At 34.4% G+C, this 24,436-nt stretch overlaps 1 protein-coding gene across 9 annotated transcripts in view; it reads left to right on the top strand.

Annotated features, from left to right (window-relative positions):
- PTPRK (protein tyrosine phosphatase, receptor type, K) overlaps positions 1–24,436 on the top strand; it is a 494,475-nt gene that overhangs the window by 270,679 nt on the left and 199,360 nt on the right. For all 9 annotated transcript variants that reach the window (XM_004673838.2, XM_012722555.1, XM_012722542.1 and 6 more), the window contains exon 6: positions 7,736–7,910. In XM_004673838.2, coding sequence (XP_004673895.1) covers positions 7,736–7,910 — 175 coding nt within the window. The remainder of the gene's footprint in view (positions 1–7,735; positions 7,911–24,436) is intronic.

Here is a 24,436-nt window from a genome sequence, read left to right as displayed (position 1 = left end):
CTGTGAACATTTCATCAGTAGAAATCTGAAGCATGGATTACTTCTTTAAAAATGAATTAACTGGAAAGTACAAAGCTTTGAATGGAAATATATCACTGTACTATTTCAAATTCTATCTAATCATTGTCCACAAAGTTCTTTCTAAAGTTCCCATGCTGTAGTATTTCTCCATGCCTACTTTATAAGAAGGTCAAATATTCTGTCCTGTGTTTATAACATATTTTATTGCCATGAGCGATCTCTCTATCCCTAATACCGTTTCTTTTTATGAAAAGCATTTGGTAACTTTGCATTTAGAATAATAGGGGGAAATTCTTAGATGAAATTAATTTATGATTCCCTGGAAACAGGTAATCAATATGTAATTCATTCAAAACTAATTTGAGAGGAATTTTTCAAAGCCAAATTGATAAAATGCAATAGATGATCAGTTCATGTTGGGTACCATGAAAGGGAAGGGGAAAAAGGCATTAGATGTAGTGAAAATTGTCCTGACTGAACGTGGTGTGAATTCTGACCTTTTTTAAATCCTTGCCCCTAAATTGCTAACACATTAAAATAATGGAAGTATAGTTACCAGAATAGTGAAAAAGCTGAAGAAAATATGTCAGTTTGGCTCAAGAAACATTATAAATGTGTTATGGGAGACTGGGTATAATTCTTACAATCTTAGTATACTATGAATAAACAAGAAGGATTTAGTTTGTTCTGTGTAGATACCAAGGTGAGATAATGACAAATAGCTTGAAGCTGTGGTGAGAGATTTAAGCTCATTAAAATGAAGGTCTTTGTAATTCTACACCTGTAAAACCTATAGTGAAATGCTCCAGCAGGTAGTAAAACTACAATTAGTGGAATGACTAAGAATAACCTGGATAAATACTTGCTGGAGATGTAGAAGAAATTTACACATGAAGCTGAATGTCTTTAAGATATTTTCAGTTCTGAGAGTTGCTCCTATAAGTAAGAAAAAACATTATAGAATCTAGGAGCTATGCTGTTTCAGGATTAGAGAGAATGAGTTAGCCTGGATTAGTAGGTGAAATGATTAATGAAAATTTCATTGAATAAGCAAAGATTAAATAGATATTTTTATCACAGCAGGTTAGTGTATGTGTGGTGGTGAGATGACCTAAGGGTGACGATATTTTTGAAGTGGAAAGTTCACAATGAGAAATATGGGTAAAATAGTTGTTGGCCAACCAACAACATGACTTAAGACTAAGTCATGATGGACAAATGCAAGCAAGATGTTACTGTTAGCAGTAGAGGCATCAGCTAGTGGGTCCCAGGATCGGCCTTTGCTGGTGCAATTGGAAGTTTGGGAGCAGGGTAGGAAAAGTGCAAGTATATCGAATTATAGAACTGGCTGGTCTCAGTTAACAGAATTTGGAAAGATGTGAGAGTGAAATAATAAAGGCAGATTTCCTCAAAGTTAATTTTTTAATTCAGTGAATGAGTGTTTCTTATTTTCTCCTTAGCCCTAATTTATCCATTAGACTCGTTTGTTTACTTTCCCCCTTTCTATCTCCATAATTGCATATAAATTACTCTAAGTAGGAGTGGAAGATGCAAAGAGATTTTCATTCCTTTGGGTTCCTGAAAGTCTAAGTATAGTTTATCAACACAGTTGGAAGTTTGTGGCTCAATTTTAACCTGTCTGTGATCCTTGTATTTCCCAGGACAATTGATCTAAGGTGCTTTCAGTCTTGTCTTCCTTTTATCCTTTGTGACTTTCAGAATGGGCTCCAGGTCAGAGAGGAGTGTTAATCATGTCTGCTGTGCTTTTCTGACTTCTTGTAAACTGTTCTTGACTTAAACTGATAAATGAACATTAGATTGCTGTTTAATTTTACTGTGTAAACACAGTTTAAGCAGCACTGATTTTTTTTTTCTGTATATATGCTGATTTACAATGAATCCTGCTTCCCTTAAGAAACCAGGTTCTATTTTGTAGCTAATAGGTATCACTCCTGTCAGCCCTGCTTTTCCTCAGGACATTGGATTGTTCCAGTTCATGGCATTCTTCCCTCATGGCATCTATAAAAAATTCTGCTCACAGGTCTTGAGTGAAATCAGTGACCACATATCAGAATAGTAATATTTATCTTCTACCTTCAACATTTTGGGTGTGAATATATATATATGGAATAATGCATTTCAGATAATGTAATCATATTTACTTTTGAGGATTGTTCAGTATTCCTGAGGTTATTTTGGTTGACTTATGTGGCTTTCTACCAGAAAGAGTTCATGCCTTAAAGATACAGTACGTTCTTTTTCATTTTCAATAATTTATGAACTCTGAATTTGTTGTCTGCAGATTATATAATTGATTATAAATGAATAATGTGTGGAATGGTCTTCATCTTCCTTATCTGTCCCCTGAGCATGGCTGTAAAAGCCTGGTAATCATGAAAAGCTGAAGGATTTCTTCCTATCCATATCTATAAATTTCAATTCATTGCTTTTTCTTCCCCAGAATAGTACATTCTTCTACTCTCTATAGAGCTGTCCTTTCAGTATGTTTTCCAGATGGCACATGTCAAATACCTCCCATCTTTCCATTGAGCTCCTGTGTTTACCCTATACCATGGGGGTTTTGGTATTAGGCTGTTTCCTTTTTATGGAAAAACTGTCGGATATAAAAAACTTACACTTATAAAGTCACTTTATTATAGAATAAAACATAGACATAGAGGGTCACACAAATTTCAGAACTATGAGTCAATGAATTTTTATAGAATACTCACAACACAGAGGTTCTATCCTTCTGCTCCATGCCAATCACAATTGGATCACTTCCCTTTCTCTACAGTTCACTTTTACATAAATGATAGCCTTTTTGTTATCTACACTCATTTCTATGTTCCTAGATATTATAGTTTTATCTCTTTATAAATATATGTATATTAAAGTCTTTTTTTTCTTTTTTTAAAAATATATTTATTTAGTCATACAGAGAAGAGTACAGGTCAGAGTTGCAGGGGTGGTGAGACGATTCAGTATAGACAGGTTGGAGAGCAGAACAGGCAGATGTACTGAAATACACTGCCGAGGGGAGCAGCGGGCAAGATAGGAGAGGTCTGCTGTACCATATGCGTCACCTCATGCTGCTAGGCTGGGGATTGAACTCATGCTGTAGTAGCTGCAATGTGCTTTGTAGTACTGTGCTTTCACCCATTGGGCCACCAGGAAGGGCCCTAAAGTCTTTCTTAATCTTTGGGTTTGTCCTCTCTTTTATTCCTCAGACTTCTCTATTGAATGCAAGGCATTTGACTTGTTCAGACAGCCTGTGTTTTGCTACTTGCATAGAAATGTCCTTTTCCCATCAATATGTCCATCTGAATTTCCTGCAGATTTACAGCCAGTTCTCAAGACAAGTTCAGTGCTTTGGCAATGATAGAGGTGGTGCTTGGTATGATTAAAGGAGGCCCCAAATGTGTCACTTTTCTTCCAGTGATACTGATAGCCATGGATGCATGATGCTGTATTCATTCTTGTAGGTTGTAAATGACAACTTTCTAATTCCATTATTTTTTTTGTACTTGTTTAGTTAATGAATAGACACTTCTCATCTATGATTGTTCAGTGACATAGCTCATTATAGATAAAGAGGATAAATGCTTAAATTTTTAATTTGCTAGTATTCAATATAATTATTTGATTCCCTATTATCTTCTAAAGGTTTCTGATTCATCTTTCTTTTATTTACTATTATTGTGAACTCATAGATTTATACAAATTTAGCATACATTTAGATTTTATGTAAATTTATAACAGTATTAATTATCATTAAATTGAAATTATCCCATCTTTAGCTAGTGGAAGATCTCTTGAAGTTGGCTCCAGGATCCTTAGATATGACTTCAGTAATCTTGATGAGTTTTCCTGCTGTCTGGCATTGTGAGACACTCCACACGGAGCATTTGGGCTGCTTCCATGTTTTTCCAATTGTAAATAAAGCAGCAATAAACATGGGGGTGCAGGTATATTTTCTGAATTAGTGTTTTTGTGTCTTTTGGGTAGATACGCAGGAGTGGGATTGCTGGGTCGTAGCTCCATGTTAAGCAATTCCTTCAGAACTACTTCTAACACAAACAGCAGGACCAGTAGGGGAAACACATACTCTGTCTCTCTCTGGCCCTCTCTCGCACTCTTTCTCTATCTCTGTCTCTCTCTCTCCCTCTATCACACACAAACAGTTTTTTCTTTTTCCTCAAGAGGATTATTGCAAGGAATGACTGATGCTATTTTGGGGACTTGTTAGGCAAGTTTGACATTGGTAGGGCAGATTGAATAGTCAAAGTTGAAATTGCTCTTTACAATTGGAGTTTTCCTTACTTTGAAACCACCGCCAAGGTCTTAAGACTGTTCAGCTGATTGAATCAAGACTATCCAATTATCTAGGATAATCTATCTTAATGTCAACAGGTTAAGGATTAACTCCATCTTTTAAGTACTTTTGCAGCAACACCTAGTTTAGTGTACAATTGAACAACTACAGACTGTATACTGGCCAAGCTGACATTTCATTGACCATCACAGTTATCACATGTATTATTTGCTTAGATACTTATTTTGATTTTTGTCTTCATAATATTGCTATTATAAGGATTTGCAATAAGAGCTTCCTCATGAATATTTTCTCTTATGTTCTCCACATTTCCGTTTAATAGCAGGTAAAACTTAACATTTTAAAAGTTAATGCAGGGAGCTGGGGCATACTGCAAGTTCACTTACTTAGATCTTGTTTAGCTTTAGTTTTAAATGGTGACTATTTTTTCATCTTTCATTATTAGTAAATGAAATATGTCTAGCTGCCTAGTTCTAGCTGCCTGATTGAAACTAATTTTCATGTAGATATCTTAGGACTAACTCATGGAAATAATATTCTTCACATTCTTAAATAGTGTATCTATGACCATGGTTATTGAATCATTCTGTAGGTTATAAAGTTCTCAAATAACTTTAATGTGTTACTCCTTTTTGCAATGAGATTAATATTGGAAAAAAGGTAAAAGCATTGGCCATCCGTATGCAGATTTCTTAATGCTGTTTAATGGGAAGCTAATACCAACACAGGAAAACCGTCTCCTTACAGCCTGTCCTACTCCAAGAGGATGGAGGAATAATTAATCATTATGCACCCAGGAAAAGTAGTGAAAAATGAATCATTAGAATGAAATGCTCTCTTTTAAATGCCACATTACTTTATCTAAAATTTTATTTGATTAAATTCATTCCTAAATCTTGGAAACAATAAGGTGAAATAAACTACATTATTATAAATGTACAAATTTAACTTTATGATTTCACACAATTAGCAAGCCCAGAAATAAGAGGGCTACACAGTTGTTGACAACATTTCAGACACTTGAGCAAGAATACCTCTTTGGAAATGACTTGCCTCTTCCTGTCAGATCTCTTTGGCTGGCTTCAGAGCATACAGCCATTTTTAGACCTACTACTGTTAATGGGAGAAGGAGCCTATAATTACTTTTGAGCAGCGTGTCTCAAGATATATCATGATGAGCAATCTGGCATTATATTAAAATGCAGAATTTGATCCTGTAGGTCTCAAATGATCTATAGATTTTAGATTTGTAACATTTTGATATGTGATACTGATATTAATGGTCTGCAGTCCTTTAGGGGCGGGGTTAATAACTTATTGTAGAAATTGAGAGTTTACCAGTATTACTAGCAAACTTCCTTATGCTATGCTCTGAATTTGCCCAGTGAACACTGCATGCATACTACTTGATAAAACTTGGTTCAATAAAGTAGTGATAGTACTAGAGATTCCAGGGACCTGTCTGGGATTACTTAGTGTTGAGTCCCATCAGCCTTTATTAGGCAAAAGTTCATAAGAAAGCATGCAGGGACCTTGGGAGAGGAAGGGGAGGAAGAGAAAAATGCAAGTCTTTGGTATAATTCTGCATCATAATTTTCTGATTAATATCTTAGGGTTTCTCAGAATTGGGCACATTTGCAATAAAAAAAAATAAAATCTCAAAGTCAGATAAAGAGCCCTGGGCAAATGAACAGAAAGGCAGAAATCATGCGAACTTTGCCACATAAGAGAGTTGGAGTCAGGGAGGTCTAACTTGTAGTCACCAATTATCAGTTTTTCAGGAATTTTAAGAGCCAAATGCTATTACATTGGTAATTTGAAAGTGACTGTAGTGGGAGTATTTACACTACAGAAATAGAAATATAGTACAACTCAGCAGCTTATGTTTTTGGTTGAAGAGCTAACTGTTCAACATTTACCAACACAGTACTGACCTTAGTTTGTTTAGTGTAAATGTCACATTATAATTTATCAAATTAATAAATTTCAGTTCATTTATCTAATGCCCAGGGATACTGAGCTGTTTCTCACATTTCAGTATTACAAAGAATTCTCCTTTCAACATACTTATATGCACCTCCTTGAGTACATTAGAAAGAGTAATTTGAAACTTAGTTGTGGAATTTTTGGACACGTGGCTTATGCATCTTTAACTTTACAAGTTGTGGTCTCAAATCACTGGTAACATGTCCCTTTAAAATTTAAAATAAAATCAATATTAATTTTAGAGATATGGTTTCATACACTATTAGTGTGAACATTTCCCTTTATATTTACAATACAATTAATATTAATTATAATTTTTATATGCTATTAATATGAAATTATAATTCAAGTAGTATGGGAGAATAACAGGAGTACACAGCATTTCATCAACAAGGAACAAAGTTGAGGGTCATGGCCCACTCTATCTGGTAGCTGTGGCTTTTCTATGCCCTTTGTGCTATCTTTGACATACAGAGGTTTGAACATTTAGTTGACAATCTCTTTTCCTGGCTATTAGCATATACATTTCCCCTTTTCATAACCTATTTATTTTTTTGATAGGGTTATTTGTATTTTTTCTTTTTGAACTATAAAAGGTCTTTCTATAAACTGGCTATTTATCTTTTGATGGTTATTTCCATTACAAATATCTTGCCACATAAGATACGGATTGTACATTTCACTTTATTTATGATGTCTTTCAAAATACAAATGTTATAGAAGTTATTGTAGTTGAATTTTCAACCATTTCCTTTACAGTTTACATTTACTCGTTTTATGAGACATCTGAATCACAAATATGTTTTCCAATATTTTATTTTAAAAGTTGACAGATATGTTTTTAACATTTAAGTTTTGCTGTTATTTATTGTAAATGGAATAAGTTGGTTGCCACAATACCAAAGAGGTTTGTAAATATTGTGGAACTTGATTGTTTTCTTGCCATCTTTTGACAGTCACTTGTTACACATTTAGATTATTGAGATGGGTCTGGTCTCTGTCTCCTAGAGGTAAGAAACCTCTTGCAATACATAATTCAGGACTATAGGAAACTTGTAAGTAGATGTACTCTGGGAGAATGGTACAGTGAGTCACTTGCCATGGAATCATTAACTCTCCTGTTAATTCAGATACTCTGGACTAATAGCAATTCTATAAGAAATTGTGATTACAAGTATAGTCAGCACTGCATCCCTTAAAGGATATCAATATTTACTTATTTACTTTTCCTGATTAAATGACACTGATGGAATTTATGGTATTACATAGACATTTTTCTGCTAATTTGTCAATGAAAATAATTTATTATAGATATTGGTTACTCAGATGCTTTATTTTAGATTTATGGAAATGTTAAGAAACTGCTTTTTAAAGATTGGTTTCTGTTCGCAGAGACGAAATGGAGAAGATATACCAGTAGCACAGACTAAGAACATCAATCACAGGAGATTTGCAGCTTCCTTCAGATTGCAAGAAGTGACAAAAACTGACCAGGATTTGTATCGCTGTGTAACTCAGTCAGAGAGAGGTTCCGGTGTATCAAATTTTGCTCAACTTATTGTAAGAGGTAAGGAAAGGAACTTTCATTTCATGAAATAGTGTCACTTCCTTAGCATAAAAGCAACTTTGTGAATATTTGGATCGGTTTTAAATCTACTGCTCTTTATCTCAACTCATTATAAAAAAAAAGGCATTCTGATAATGTCTTAAGGTAAAATTAAGAAAAATGTTGTATACTTTGCCAAATAAATTTCCAGGAGGGTTTTATACTTAAATTAACCTATTTAAAAAGCTCTAATTGGGGTAAATATAAAAATACTTTATTCATATTGCTCACTTCTAGTTTGCATTTTTGTCTTTAGATTTGCTTTTTTGTTTGTTTAAAATAATTCTGCAGATACTATTATTTATTCTACACAGCACTTTTGCAGTGGAGCTTAAGATCAATGTTCCAGTCCCCATGAAGGCCTATTAATTTTTTCCAGTATCAAAAAACTAGTGATTTATGTTCATTAATTCTGACCCTCTGCAGATTATTAGAAAGTTACTTACTGAAAGGTCTTCTTTTATATTCTGTTTATAGATGGGATTTAAAGAAGTTTGATTACACACACACGTGTGTGTGTGTGTGTAAGGTGAATACTAGAAAATAAGTACAAGTGTGACAATTTATATCATGTATATTCAAAATGCACTGACTCCTATATATTCCAGTCTGGTTCAGATTGTAGAGAAACAGTTGTAAATGAAGTAAAAGATCCCTGCCTATTTGGAACTTAATGATGAGGGATAGCAGGCACAGTATATAGAAAGATACTGAAAATGGGTTATGAAATTGTGGTATACATTACAAAGAAAAATAAAGACAAGGTAGGGGACTGGTACTTTATTTATGCTATCTAGAAGGTAAGTTCTCATTGATAAAATATCAGATGAGTTGAAACCTTTAAAATAAGGATGTCTGCCAGGTGAAAATTTAGAAGAAAAGCAACTCTACCAAACAACAATCAATAATAACAACAGTGAACGCAAAATGTCAGCCAGGCATTGTCCCTCGAGGAGAAGTTTGGGTATTGCTGACAAAAACCCCCTAAAAGGACTGAGATATGTCAGAGATATTGGGACATTTTTTGTGAGACCAGATGAGGGCTGTGGAAGTTCAGAGAGGAGTATGATGAAGAAACCCAGGCTTGTGGAGAGGAACTCAGATCATGGGCCTCCCTAGGAAGCTGGAAGGAGAACATGAGATACATTTGTATCCAAGTTAACATTTCATTTTAAGAGTTACTATAACCTTTAATCTTTTTATATTAGGAAGGGAATTGAAATTCCCTAGGTTATTTGGTAATTGCCCTGAGCAACAGAGATCTAATAATTAATTGACAGAGCCTGAATTTAACCCCATGTTTGTTGCCTCCTGAAGACGGGCTCATTCCATTTTCCATTACAGCTTTTTCATACATTAACACTAAATAATGTTATTAGCCAGTTTTAAAAAAGCTTTAGTCAGGAAGAGTTCATAGTTAAGAAAATAAAAAAGAAGATTTATCTTTTTAATTTTGATATGAATCCATTGTAAATGAACTTACTGGAATTATGTCTAGTTGGTTCCTTGAACCTGCTTAACTTCATGAAATCATAGCCCCAGTGAATTGAATAATGAGGAAATATGACAACTTGACTCAGGCAGACTGACAGTTTATTTTACTGTGCTTAGGCATCCAACTTTGTTGAGTCCTGTTCCAACGTCTCCCTTGGGTTATCTCAGAGTTGTGAATATGCTGTAGATACAGGAGTTGGGTATGCTTCTGAATTATCATTCTCACTGTTTTTCATGCCACTATATTCATATTCACATTATGTAGCCACTGGCAGTTATGGTGGCTTTTAATAGTGCATCTAGATTGCTCTTAAACACCCAGTAGTTATATACTTTTTTGGAGGCTCTGGCACTGTAATGCATTGAACATTTTGTAAAATGTTGATGTTTTTTATTCATAAGTTCTCTATTTATAGCTCCCTTTTCGTAGCCATTTAATGCACATATGTGTTAAGAGGTTTCATTTTTTGGTCATTACCAGATGTTTGTTTATTTTAATCAAACAGTAGATTTTACCACTTTATTAAAAGTTCCATTTTCTTTACCTAGATACAGCAGTATTATGCTTATCCTAGCAGTGTTAATAGTGTAATGAACAAGTATTTCAATAAAATTTATACATGGAGAATCTTTAAACTTTAAAAAAAACTGTTGGAATTTTGCTCTTTTCTGTTTGTTAAGGGAAATTCTATCATTTAAATTTTTTTGTTTGTTTGTTTTAGGTATTGCAGCTGTTGGGTTAAAATATAATGGCACACTGAATGTGCTGTTCAGAGTGTGCCAACATTTCGTAAAAGTATTTCGAGAACTTTGGCAGTTATATTTTTCTTTTCAGTATATTTTAATTATATATCTAATACTTACAGGTGATATTTTGCCTACTGTTTGTTTGAACACTAAAATACAGCAAGAAATTTCTTGTTGTTCACATAACTACTAAATAAATATTGTAAGCCAAAAAATATCCCCTTTGGGGTTAGCTGTCCTGTTGTTAAAACAGTGCTGAGAATTAGCTATGGTGACAGGTCCTGTCTTTCAATAGCACTTTCAAAGCTGACATGCTGTTACATAGATCCAAAAGATGGTTATTTTAAAGGAAATTTTGGGGGCAGTGATATGAATAGTCTTTAATAAGAAGTGGCATAATATTGCCTGTTGTCAAAGATGACCCAAAGGTAACAGTTTATTAGTGCATTTTCTGCTAAACTGGAAGTGACAAGGCATGCTTAAGGCTTTTTTTTTTTAGTTGCTGTTTGTTGCAAATGAAAATTTCACTGAAAAATTCTCAAGATGAGAAGAGTATCGATCTCTGTCTTTCCACAGCCAGAGGAAGCAAAAGAAAGTATGCTGAAACAGAATTTACTTGGGCATGACTTCAGCATTGCTTTCAGATCATTTTGAGTAATGATAACATCTTCAATTTATAAAAGCCAATCTTTATTGACAAAATTTATACAAAGATGAGATGAAGAACAGACTTTTTTGTTCAATGGTTCTATAAAATTGAAGTGTAAAAAATGTGAATTACAGATAAAAATGGTGTTTTCAAACTTGAAGCTAAACGCATGAAATTTATAGTTGGAATTATGTTATAGATCCTCTTACCTTCTACCTCATTTGTTCTCACCTTTATTTTCCATAGTTCTGAATTAAAACTCCACTTAATAATTCTAACTAACCAACCCACAATAAACTTCCATGAAGTTTTCTAATTGCTTCAACTCACATTTGGTTCTACTCTTAGTTGTTCATTATGCATTTGGTACTTATTATTGTTATTATTATTTTTTTAAAGATTTATTTATTTATGCATAAAGAACTGGGGTATAGGCAAGAGGTGCAAGGGCAGTGAGAAGCTTCACCAGAGACAGAGTGGAGATCTGAATAGGTAGATTGACAAAGTCCACTGCTTTGGGGAGCAGTGGGTGAGACAGGAGATCTGTTGTGCCATGTGGGTCACCTCCTTGGCCAAGGATCAAACTTGTGCTGAAGTGGCTGAGGCTAATTCTTTTTTCTTAATGATTAGTTGATAACCTTTTTTTTTTTTCTTCTATTGTGAAATCTGGTCAACTTGATCGGAAATTGGGAGTTATCTCAAAGAGTACAACTTACACACCTATGAACTCTAGTGAGAGTCTGTGAACACTTGGATAAACCTTATTTTCCCACAGCTCAGTTGGAGAGCACATGGTGTTAGTCAGGGATGTCAGATGTCACTCATCTAAACTTTATACTTTTCTCCCCTTGAGTGTGATCAAAGAAACAGTTGGTGTCTCCTCTTTTTCAGTAGCTACTTATAATTCAGGTGCTTCAGTGTACAAGATGTTGGGTACACTTTAAATTCTAAATAAGCAGAAGGACATTAGGTGTCCTTATTTCACATAGTTTATTATTGAAATTCTGTTGTATCCGTTTTTAAACTACTATTCAAATAGTTTTTTATATTAATTTTATCTTCCACTGATCTTCTTATATCATTTCACAAAAATGCTAGAGTTGTTTGCCCATTGTTTATGTTCATTTTATATTTTCTGTGTTTGTTTTAAAAATTAAAATGCAATGAGAGTGCTTTCCCTTAAGGTTTTCAAAAGTATATAGGTGATTACCAAGAGCTCTATATAACATTTAGCACTTGAGGTACTGGTCACTATGTTGGAGAGAACCTTTGGAGAGTACCTTTGTTGGGTCTTTCTTCAGAATGATCTGCATACCAAAAAATTATTTCTGCTGAACTCTAAAGAATTAGATTTCAGAACACCGATAGTGCTTTGTATTTTCCTTTTGAGCCTTTCAATTCTATTCTCTTCAAGTCTGTAATAAATGTAATTTGGACTTCCAGTTTTTGCCAAGTAGTTAACGCTACGTTTTGGACTAAGAGTGTCTTTCTGTTTGTATTTCCCTCCTGGTATTAATTTTCCCTACCCTGAGCCAAAAAGGAAGGAATAAATCAATTTGCATCTTCTTTTGAAAGTCAGCTAGTAGCCTTTCTTAAGTCTTTAAATGGTCATTGGTGCCTGGTAATTATGCAGAAATAACAACAAATCTCTGCTCTCAAGCAATTTGAAATTTAATTAATTTTATACCACAATATAGGATTCTTGAATATTTGGACTTGAATAGTTTGAACTTTGATTTTGGTTACATTTTTAATTCAATGAGGTACAATAAGCAAGATACCCTAACAAATAGAAAATTCTCTATCAAACTTACTATTTTATAAAAATCCTTTATTGAGCTCTAATATGATCAATAATATACTGTGAGAATCTTAGAGAATGTTAATTACACAGGTGCTCAATAGCTGATACAGTGAAATCGACTAGCAGGACAGAGGTAATTCATAGTCTGTAATGTTACAATTAGTAAAGAGAGCAAAATAAATGTGGTGGGACATTATTGGCTATAATTTTGAGTTGCTCTTTCTCACTGCTTCATCGTTTGGAGAGTCATTAATAGTAGGTTATGACTAACTGGTAAATTTTGGTGTTTAGCCAACATAAAGAATTTATGCATGGCTATTCACATCTTTTTAAAAACTAACAAATATGCATTCTGCTTACTGTTAAAATCTCATCAGGAAGCTGCGTTACTAAGAGTACAAATTAGTAAATGCCTGGAAAATAGAAAATGCTCATGAAAAGTTAGGGAGAAATCAAGTACTGGATAAATTAACTACCCCACATGTTCGATAAACATCTATCACATTACTATTGAAACAATTGCCTGTCTATAAAGATAAATATAAATCATGATATTACCCTTTCTAAATCATGATATTACCCTTTCTAAGAAAGATTTAGTTAGTAAAAAATAAAAAAAAAACAATTGTAAGGTCAACATGAGTAAGTACAGATATGCATTTATATTTTATTTCTCGGTGTTGCTTGTATTTAGTTACTGATTAATTAGTTTGCTATAAAAAGTGAAAAAGTTGTACCAGTTTAATTTTAAAGATTTGAGGTCTGATTACTAGACAGTGATTAAATAATTGTGGCAAAATCTGGTTAGCTTTTCTTAACACATAAATCCACAGCAGTCTTGTTCTCATCAGTTTCATGTTAGCTCTGATTTTTGTTTTTAGAGGAAGTATGGCGTACAGGTTTATATTGGGACAGTATTACTTTTAAACTTTTGAATATAAGGTGGAAAATGATTTCTTTGTTTTGCTCTCCATTTTCTTTCTATGCCTTAGCTAAGAAAATATTTTGTTGTCTTTCTGCAGTGTTGTGCAACTTGGAATTAAAATTTAGTTATGATGGCACAGAATCTGGCCTTGTGAAAACAAACAGCAAATGAGTCATTACCTGTATTCTCCCTTGTTGGAAAGAAATTTTATCCACATGGTTGTTTACATGTTCTCAATTGCCACTGACATTTTCTTTCATCTTCATACACACATGGAGGATCCATTACTACTCACATTACCTCCTCCACGAGCTTCCCTTCACGTTAAGAGGAACAAAAGATCAAGGACCTTTCCTGATCCAAAGGCCTTAAATGAACTGTCTCCTGGTACTGTTCAAACTGTATTTCCTATCAGCTCCTTCCGTAATCCAGAGCTGGCATATCAACTTTTTAAGCATATGCCTGTTTTAGGGCCTTGACATTTGTTGTTCCTTCCTCCTATATTCCTTTTTTTTAACCCTTAAACATTCGTGTGCCTGCACATTCTTATTTCATTCCATGTTCTCAATTTTTCCTAAAATAGGCTAAATGATTGTTACTTTCTTTTTTTTAAATTGTTTTTTATTTATTTTTTTACATCATTCTTCACTTTGTGCATTTTTCCACCTCAGTTGTAGTGCCCATGGGCTTCCCATCATCAATTCACTCATGTGCCATCACCACAGTCCACTGCACTCTACCCACCCCAATTGATGGTTACTTTCTAATACAGAAGAGAAATCAGAAATATTATCATTTTTTCCTCCTCATGCATTTAACTTTACATGTTCAAAAGCTATTTTCTGATGCCTTTTATTAGGATGTGCAGGACAAACACTTACACAGAACAGTAGTCTTAAGTGTTTTTGCATACAGTAAATAGGAATATGTCTGTTAATTGTTTCCTTCATTTGTTTGAATTTTACATATCTGGTAGGTGCTCAGTACTTTCTGTGTCTTCATTGTCAACACTTTCATCATTGTGTCCATTCTCTTTTCCTGGACTTTATAAAATCTCCCCACATTGTCATTTATCTACTTTAAATCACTCTTTACTCAGTAAGCAGTCTGACTATGCTACACACAGTTTATCTGATTGTGCTTTTCCAGTGTGATGGACCCTTGTTTATGCAGTTTACATTAAATATATCTCACAGTCACTCGAGTCCTTCTTCTTCTGACTTAACCCACCTTTCCACTCACTCCCTCATAGGGTTCTTCTTTGCACACCAAACTGCAGCAACTCTGGCTTTCCTTCACTTGCTTTAGTGTGCCGCACACTCTTATACTCTAAAGCCTTGGCTTTTTCTGTAGTGTCTGTTCGCTAGTCTTCGCCATATGACTGCATTTCTCACATCTGGCTCTACAACCAGATTGACAGAGTCAGGATCGATTTATCTTTGTTACTCACTTGTGTGAGTCTGTAGCAAACACTCAGCAGCTATGCCATGAATGGCATAGTCGGTGTGGAGAGGACAGACTCCTTACTGCCTTCGTAGTTAGGAGATACACCAAGCTAGAAGTGAAGAGTCATCTTACCATTGCCAATGGGTACCATTTGGATTGTTGAAGATGAATAAAAGGCATCTGAAGAAGAGAGCATAACATCTCTGCAAGGGAAAACAGGCTTAATTGGCCTAATATTAAATATTAATTTTAGCACAGTGTTTTTTGAGGCAAGAAGTTGAAATGAACCTCAAAGTTTATGAAAGAATGTACATGTTAGAATATAGGATATAATTTTATTGGGTTATTTAATTTTAGAAATTTTGGAGTAGGTGAGTTTTCAGCGTTCATGCGTAGGGGTTCTAAAAGTCATAAAAATTGAGATGGTGGGGCATTCTTGAAGGGGCTGAAGTGGAAAAGGAAAGGGCTGGTCATGGTGAGAGATTATGTTGACATACTGTTAAGGGTGTTAAGGGCATTGTGAAATTACATAAGATGAAGCAGTCATTCTGGAATACCAGGTAGAATTTGGATATGAGCAGAAACTGGAAAGACCAATAGACTTTGAGAACAGCTATAGTAATTTCAACTGAAACATTCAGTTGGGGAACGTGGAAGACAGGTTTAAAATCTTTCCTTTTGTAATGCATACAAATTTGGCTAAGTTTAAGCTATTAGTCAGGAATTCAATGGAAGACAGTAAGCAGTAGGAATTTAGTGGATAGAAATTGTTCTGTATTTTGTAAGATCCATTTCATAGACCCTAGATTTTAGCATATTCTACTTTTTGGTATGCTAAGGACAAAAGTAAATATATACAGTTAAATGGAAAACTTAAGAGATCTTATCAGAGCATAGTTAAATAAATTTTAGCTCTTATTCCTGATATTTCCACACATAAAATCCCATGCAAGTTATATCATATTTGAGTATTTTCCTATTATTGCTGCATGTAGATTCTCACTGGACTTATTAATTGAAAATAATGTTTCTGTTCTGTATAAAAACATTTGGTTTCCTAGAAATAAGGCAAACTAAAGTTTGTAGACCTCTACTTTCCCTGTTCTTCAGATTTGATTGCTCTAGATAATAATGCCCCTAAATATGTCTTCTTACATCAATATTTAAAACATCAGAAAGAAAGGGATTGGCTTTCTAAGACTTTTGGCCAACAGCATTTTTCAATCGTCAAAGAATGAATTTCAGGGCCTCCTTTGTGGTGCAGGGGCTAAGTCTCAGTGTTATCTAGCTATCATCAGCCACTGTGGCATGAGTTTGATCCCTGGCCAAGGAGCTAACCCACATAATGCAGCAGACCTTTCCTGTCTCTCCTGCTCCATTCAGTAAGTAGTGAATTTCAGTAGATCTGCTTCCCACTCTGTGTTTGGTGATTCCTCTCACCCCTGCACCTCTGGCCTAAACCCCAGTTCTTGTATGCATAAATTATTTAAAAAAGAACTAAAGATTGACATTCACTATAGCAAACCATTGGAAAATATTTCCCTCTAACTAGGTAAAGTTCCCTTCCTGCCATAATTCCCCATGTTAAAACTCCCTTAATAGGCAGCTATTCTTTGTATTGTACAAGATTATAATAAAGTAGTTAGTCCTGACTGGTCTGGCTGATGCATAGTAATAATGAAAAACAGGGTATTTGATATTCAACATGGATGGTAGAGGTGCAAAATGTCAGAGAAGTCAAGTGTTAAAGAAAATTTGAATTGACAGAGGAGTGCTCATCTACTACTGGGAACATTTTGACCATTTGGATCTATTTAATTTTGATGACAGCGTTCAGAGAGCAGAATTAAAAGCTGTTAATCTTCTATTGTTTATAGTATACCAACCATGGTGTTAATGCTATTAATTTAGATGTTTCTCTTAGCAATCACTGAAGGAGAAATGGGTGCGTGAGAGATTTATTTTATATGGCAGTTTTCATGTACATTGTTTCATCTAATTTTAGGTATATTTCTGAATTGTGTCAAGGATATCCAGCTTATAGTTTCAGCTTACTATACTAAGTACCTTAAAGTTTTGATTATTTTACTATCAAATACTCTTGCTGTTGACTCAGGCAACACCACACTGATAAAGAAATGGGAGACATGGAGCAGGCTACATCAGCATCCTGGCCTTTTACTGATAAATTAATAATACAGCATTGATTGTAAGAGGAAGCAGAAAAGAAGATGGGGAAGGAGAAGAAGGAAAAGGGGAAGGGTAGAACTGTAGAACTGTCTTCTATTAGGGATTCAGAGTTTACTTCTCATTTGCTGATGGCTTGGTATTCTAATTGATATCAAGTCCTAGTTCCTCAGTCAGGCTTCAATCCTATCAACAAGCAACAGGGCTTTTCCACTGATCAGATTCTGGGGTGCTTTGTTATACATCAATCAATACCTCCATCCTGCCCCTCAGCCTCACACTCCATCCCCCGCCCCGTTCACCCCTCTTCCTCCACCACCACCACACACATACACACACACACACACACACACAGCATTCCTGGTCATACCTCTTGATATAGAACCCTCCCAGGGTGATCCAGCTTTGTGCTTATCATTTATGTGAATGGCATCTTGTTGGCTGGGCTCCTATGACCAGGTAGTTCTGACCTACAGTTACCCTGTAACTGTAGGTAACAAATGGAGGCTGGATAGGCCGCTTAGGATTAGCAGACCCATACTTGGCAACTCTGATTAATAGTTTTCTGAAAAAAAAAAGTTGCATTTATTATACATATTTGTGTGTACACCTTTGCAGTCAGGAATATATAGGTGTCTGTTTTTACTTTTATGAATAAATATTCAAATAGAAATACTAATGTAATTCTGACTCCTAACTTGCAAAGTGAAACAAAACAAAACAAATTAATGCATTTCTCTGTAACTACTGGAATTTTATAACTCATGTCTTTTTAAAAAGCATCCTTCAGCATCAGCAAACCAGGGTAGTTTTTTTCTGAGCAGTAGCTCCGTAATAGAAAGAAATCAATTACGATTAGAGAGGCACTGTAGGTTAAAGGCATTACAGGTTCACACTTGGTTTTGCAGCCAGGAAGGGTACTTAGCTGTGAATCAGGAATGATGCAAAAGATGGATGAGACAGAGTTCAAGGAGCAGTGATGTGAGGGTCCACGACTCATCGTTCCAAGCTGTCTCCGCAGTAATGATGGATGGTTTGGTTGTAAGAAGTAATAATACCAGATGATGAAAGATGCATTTCAGCATCATGAGCCACAGCATAACGACTACCTGTTGGAGTTCGGAAGCATAATGATTCCTGATTTGCAACCAAACAGGTTTGCTGCATTTAGCAACCCAGATTTTTGGCAGCTGTGAAGGAAGCAAGTAGCATATCAAATACTCCTGCACATTGTAAATTTAATTACCTCATATTTATGCATAGTAGTTGTTGACAGGATCTTGTAAGCTATGCTAATATGGTAGGTAATTTGTTACCTCCAGAAATCACTTTCCATGTGTCTTCTGATCATTATCATGAAACATGATAAATGATCTCGCCCATGAGGTATAAATGAAAATGAAATGGATAATTGGATTCTATGTCTAAATTGTGGCTGAGATAGTTGCAGCAATTATAATTAAATTTATCTCATAAAAATGTGTTTGGCAATATATAAGTGACCTTTCATCATCTTGAACCTATGGTGGTATAGGAAACTTGTAAGGAGGACCAAAAATGTTTATGACAATTATTTGTTAAATTCTCAGTATTTTAAATTTGCCTTGCCATACTCACTTGCATTTTTGATGTATCTTGCTTATTATATACAGTGCACTTAAGCAGTTGACATTGATAATCATTAAATACTGAAAATAAAACCTTGATGGAATTGTTTAGAAACAGTGCGAGATCTACTGTCCTCCCTGATGGTTTAGGGGTTAAGCTTCAGTTCTATCACCACTGTGGCCTGAGTTTGATCCCAAGCCAGGGAGCTGATTCAAATGGCACAGCAGAACTCTGTTCCCCACTTGGCTCTAGTGTATCCTCTCATGCCTCTGGCCTGCACCTGAGTTCTCTATGCATAAATAAAAAAGTCTTTTAAATGATAGTGCACGATAGAATTCAAATTGTTTTAATGTTGTTGTTTTTTTTTTAAATCATTAACAGCACATTTTTTTCTGCTGGGTGTTGCATGTGCACCCTCTTGCTTAATGGTGTGTTTTCTTTGATTCTTGTAAGGGAATGTCTTTGAAATATCAAAATAAAATAGTATGGCTTAAATATAATAAATCTTTCATGCTTTGCTTTGTTTTTCTTCAAGCCATTTCATTTATTGCATTGTACTGTTGTTGAATGTGATAACATATCTTACATTGTTTATGATTCAGTGTTAATGTGGACATGTCTTCAGATATGTTACACCACTCCACAAGGCACCAGTAGGCCTTTAACATAGTTCAGTGAGCTCCCAACCTCTTTGGCTCCTCACTTTTCTCCTCTGATAGCTTCAGTGCTACAGATGCTAGGACTTGTTTTGATTAGTTTTGTCTGTTCCTTTTGTTTCTCTGTATTCCACTTATAAGTGAAATCATGTAATGTTTATCTTCCCCTTTCTGACTGATTTACTTCGCATATTACTCTTCAGTTCCATCTGTGTTGTGGCAAATGACAAGATCTCATCTTTATAGCTGTGTAGTATTCCTTTCTACTTACTGTTTCATATACCACATCTTATTATCCACTCATCTTTGGTTGGGCACTTAAGTTGTTTCCAGGAATTGGCTATTGTAAATTGCTCTGCAGTGAACATAGGAGTGCATATATGTGATTTATTCTAATTAGTGATTTTATTATTCAGTTAAATAGGTAGGAGTGCAATGGTTGGGTCATAATGATAAATCTCTTTTTTATGTTTTTGGAAACCTCAAACTCTTTTCCGTAGACACTTGAGTAGTCTGCTTTCTAGTCACCCAAGAATATACAGCAGCTGCTTTTTCTCCACATCCCTGCCAGCACATGTTTCCATGACCATCCAAATGGTTGTCACTTTGTATTTTATTGTGGTTTTCATTTACTTCCCCAATGATAAGTCATTATGAGCATTTTTTAAAAAGATTTATTTATTTATGCTTACAGAACTGGGTTGCAGGCCAGAGGTGTGTGGTAGGGGAGAAGATTCACCAGAGACAGAGCGGAGAGCAGAACAGGCAGATTGACAAAGTCACTGCTAAGGGGAGCAGCGGGCAGGTCAGGAGAGGACTTGTGCTGTAGTGACTTCCAAGAGCTTCATAATGCAGTGTTTTAACCCACTGCACCACCAAGGAGAGCCCTGAGCATTTTTTTTTTAAATGTTTGTTGACTCATCTGTGTATCTTCTTCAGAGAAATGAATTTATCTTTTTTATTTTTTTTTGAAAATTCTTCTGATTGTATTGTGTTTCCTTTTGTTGAATTATGTGAGCTTTTTATAACTCCTCTATCAGAGGTATAACTTGTGAATATTTTCTCCTATTCAGTAAAATGTTTTTTTTGTATTAATTATAGCTTCCTTCATCATGTGGAAGCTTTTTAGTTCTATTTGTTTATTCTTCAATTCACTTTAAATAACCAAAAATTATGACTTGATTAGCATTTTTGAGCAGTTACCATAAAATAAAATGACAAAGACACATGATGTTCACAGTCTGATCATTTTGTATGTAGCCATGAACATAACTAGTCTTCAAGTTATATAGCACATTAAAATTTCATCTTTGTACTATAATTCCTTCTTTATTTTTTCTTAATGAGGTTACACATTGCGATTGCCTTTTTTCTTTACAACTAGAAAACAGATTTCATAAATAACTAGTGTATGGAATTTAGAAATTTATCTCGAAAGGTAATTTTTCATTTGAGATGAGTGTGATATGTCAAGAAGCAGGATATGTCCATAGGGACTTATTTATTTATATTTATTTTAAAGATATATTTATCCATGCATATAGGATTGAAGTACAGGCCAGAGGTTCAGGGGCAGTGAGAGGATTCACCTGAGACAGAGTGGGGAGCAGAACAAGCAGATCAAGGAAGTACACTGTTGAGGGGAGGAGACGGAGAGGTCTGCGACACCATGTTGGTCACCTCCCTGGCTGGGAATCGAACTCGTACTAAAGTGGTTTTAGCTTCATAGTACTGTGCTTTAACCTGCTGTGCTACCAGGGGAGGGGCCAGGGACTTACTTTTTTTTAAATGATTGTACTTGAGATTTTCACTTTCTTATACATTAGTGAAATTTTTTTAACATCAATTTACAATCTTATTTTAGTAACTGGTTGTTGTAACTAGACTTAATAGACACAGTTAAGCATTTTACTCTTTCTAGCAAGTGTAATTTTAAGGAAACAATATAAATGTTTAGTAGGTGTTGTAATTTTAAAAATAGCATAGATAGTACATTTGCAGTATATATCAACTGCTGTGATAAATGGTTTACAGCCATAATTTCTCTGATTTCATGATGATTGAGGGTTTTTTTTTGTTCTATATATAACATCTTCATGATTTATCTTGTAATTGGAAATTTGTGAATTTTGACCATCTCTATTTATACCCAACCTCCTCTCACTCACCACATTAGAATTGATATGTTTTCTGAATCTATGAGTGGAGGTTTTTGTTTATTTTTCTGGACTCCACATATAAGTAAGATGGTATGGTACTTGTTTTTATTTTTGTGATTTTTTTTCATTTTTGCCTAATCCTTTTAAGATCTATTCATGCTGCTACAGATGGAAAGATCTTTCTCTGCAAATGAGTGATATTTGTGTGTGTATATGTGTGCGTGATAGTGACATTTCCATTTATCCATTTATGGAAATTTAAGTTATTTTCATGTTTCCCACTATTGTAAATTATGCTGCAGTGAACTTCAGGGGGGTTGCACGTATCTTTTTGATTGGTGTTTTGATTTTCTTCGGATAAGTATCCACAAGTAGAATTGATTGATTGTATGGTAGCTATGTTTCTGTTTTGTTTTATTTTGAGAAATTGCCATACTGTTTTGCTTCATAGCTACAGTAGTTAACATTCTTAACAATAACCCATATCCTTGCCAGCACATATTATTTCTTTTTTTTTTTTACAGTAGACATTCCATAAAGTGTGAGGTGCTATCTCATTGTGGTTTTGATTTTAATTTCTTTGATAAACAATGCTGAATACCTTTTTTTAATGAATCTGTTAGCCATCTGCATTTGCTTTGGAAAAATATTTGATTAGACCCTTTCTCCAATTATTAAACCTTTTTATTGATATTGAGTTGTGTAATTTCTACCCCTTTATCAAATATGTGATTTATTTCCCAAACTAATATCCTGATTTTATCTACAGTGAATTTTATAATGATAAGGTTGCTTCAATCATATTGGAAAGGTAATACAAGTCAGAGCCCAGAGCTCATACTCTTTTAAGCCAAATATGCTACAGAAAAAAATAATTAAAATATACAGTGACATTCAGAAAAATTACTTGACTCAAGCAGTGCATTAAATCATATCAATAAGAAACAGATTTATGAGGTTTTCCATTGAATTTCAGTGATGCTGACTACTTTGTAACTGTGGTTATTTTCTCACTTTAGAGGCAATACATTTATTTTAACTTGCTTGCTACTATTTTTAACTCCTTCCTGATATAGCATTATAGCTATGATCTATCATTTAATAGCAGTCATTCTCTGTGGGGGAATAAGACCTATATGATTCTCTTTACATTAAGTGTAGTTTATTATAAAAACTATGATTATCACACATGTCCCTTTCACAGACTTCAGTATACTAACAGGGACATGTATATGTAAATGCATATAAATTCATGCCCTTATTCAACCTATTTTCAAGCAAGACTATCAGCTCTTTGTGAAAATCTAAACATAAACTAGCACATGAATGGTTTACAAAAGCTACTAAGGTATTCTGATACTCCTCATGCATTCTTCTTCTCCTCTTGAAAATTGTTATTGGGTTTTATATCAAGAATTATGAATTGCCTCTGTTGTGCTATAAAGTATTTGGGTTATCCTTAATTTCTCTAGTAATATAGTCTTATTACTATAGTAATATAGTAATATAGTCTTATTAGTCTAGTATTATAGTCTCTATTATAGTCTGCATTTCAAAGCTTCCTTGATTGTAGAAAATAAATCATTCAGGATCAATAGCCTATCCTTTCTTTATCCTCAATGCCCATCAATACTTACCATTAATTTCCTATTATGCTAACTTTAGACAAACTCCTAGACAGCTCTCAGTAAGGTGTGTTTCTGTTGTCCAGTCATCTTTGATCAAGTCAGATGAAAGTTCCAGCCTGCCTCGCTTCTTTCTTCTTTCTTCATTTTTCTTTTTCTTTCTAACGCTATTTTATCTTATTACATTCAGCATGGTGAAATAGGATTAGAAAACTTTTAATTTGTATGTAGAATGAAATTTCTCCTCCACTTTATTTTTAAATTCAAAATAGTAATGAGCTGTGGATACATCACTTCATGCAGAAAGTCAAATCCTAAGCCAGGCTCCCTATTTCAAATGCCTTACTTGCAAAGTAACCTCCATTGTTTTTAGTACCTGAGAAAAATCTGTAAGTGATGCCATAAAATGGGCTTGGAGAGTTTTTCTGTGAATTAACAGTGGCAATGTAATCTATATTTAAATGATGTCAAGCCATTAATGATTCCAGAATACTGTAAATAAGAGGAAATTAGAGGCTGTGGGACATACAGGTACAATGTAAAAATAGTTTATTTCATCATCAAAGATGAAATTAAGTAAATAGTTTCAAGATCTAGCTTGCAAAATAAAAGGGAAGATCTAAGTTAAATCTTTATATTATATAGTTACCTCATAATATATGTAATACACAAAAGTGACTTCCTGTCAGAACTCAGTTGTTTTCTATAAGATGGACTTGACTTATCTTTAGGCACTAAAACATATCTTTTTAAGATGCTTTGTAGGTAAGAATTCCTCTAGCTACTTATAAACTCAGAGATCCTCACATTTTGGAAGTTGAAATATCTGAAATACTTAAGTATATAGGTAAAAACTAAACACAGTCTTTGTGAATAATAAAAAGCAATTTTGATGAAATTCTATTTTTTTGCCCAAAAATGCTGACTTTAAGATTTAAATTACATATTAATGGCTCTTGATAAGCATGAGGTGGGACCAGTTAGCTACATAGATCCATGACTTTTAAATTTCTTGTTTGATTATAGTGGTGACATACAGAATATTATACATGAGATATATAACTGGACAAAAATGTAAAATTATGGATTTGAAATGTGAAATTCACTCACAAACCACACCAGAAGAGACTTATCACCAGCACTCAGAAGTCTCTTCCTTCCCTTCAGGGTAACTACTGTTCTGGTTT

Source organism: Condylura cristata, unplaced genomic scaffold (assembly GCF_000260355.1).
Source record: "Condylura cristata isolate star-nosed mole 26May11 unplaced genomic scaffold, ConCri1.0 scaffold00001, whole genome shotgun sequence".
NCBI classification, from domain to species: Eukaryota; Metazoa; Chordata; class Mammalia; order Eulipotyphla; family Talpidae; genus Condylura; species Condylura cristata.
The sequence above is the reverse complement of the archived record's forward strand: the minus strand, read 5'-3'. Positions and strand labels throughout refer to the sequence as shown.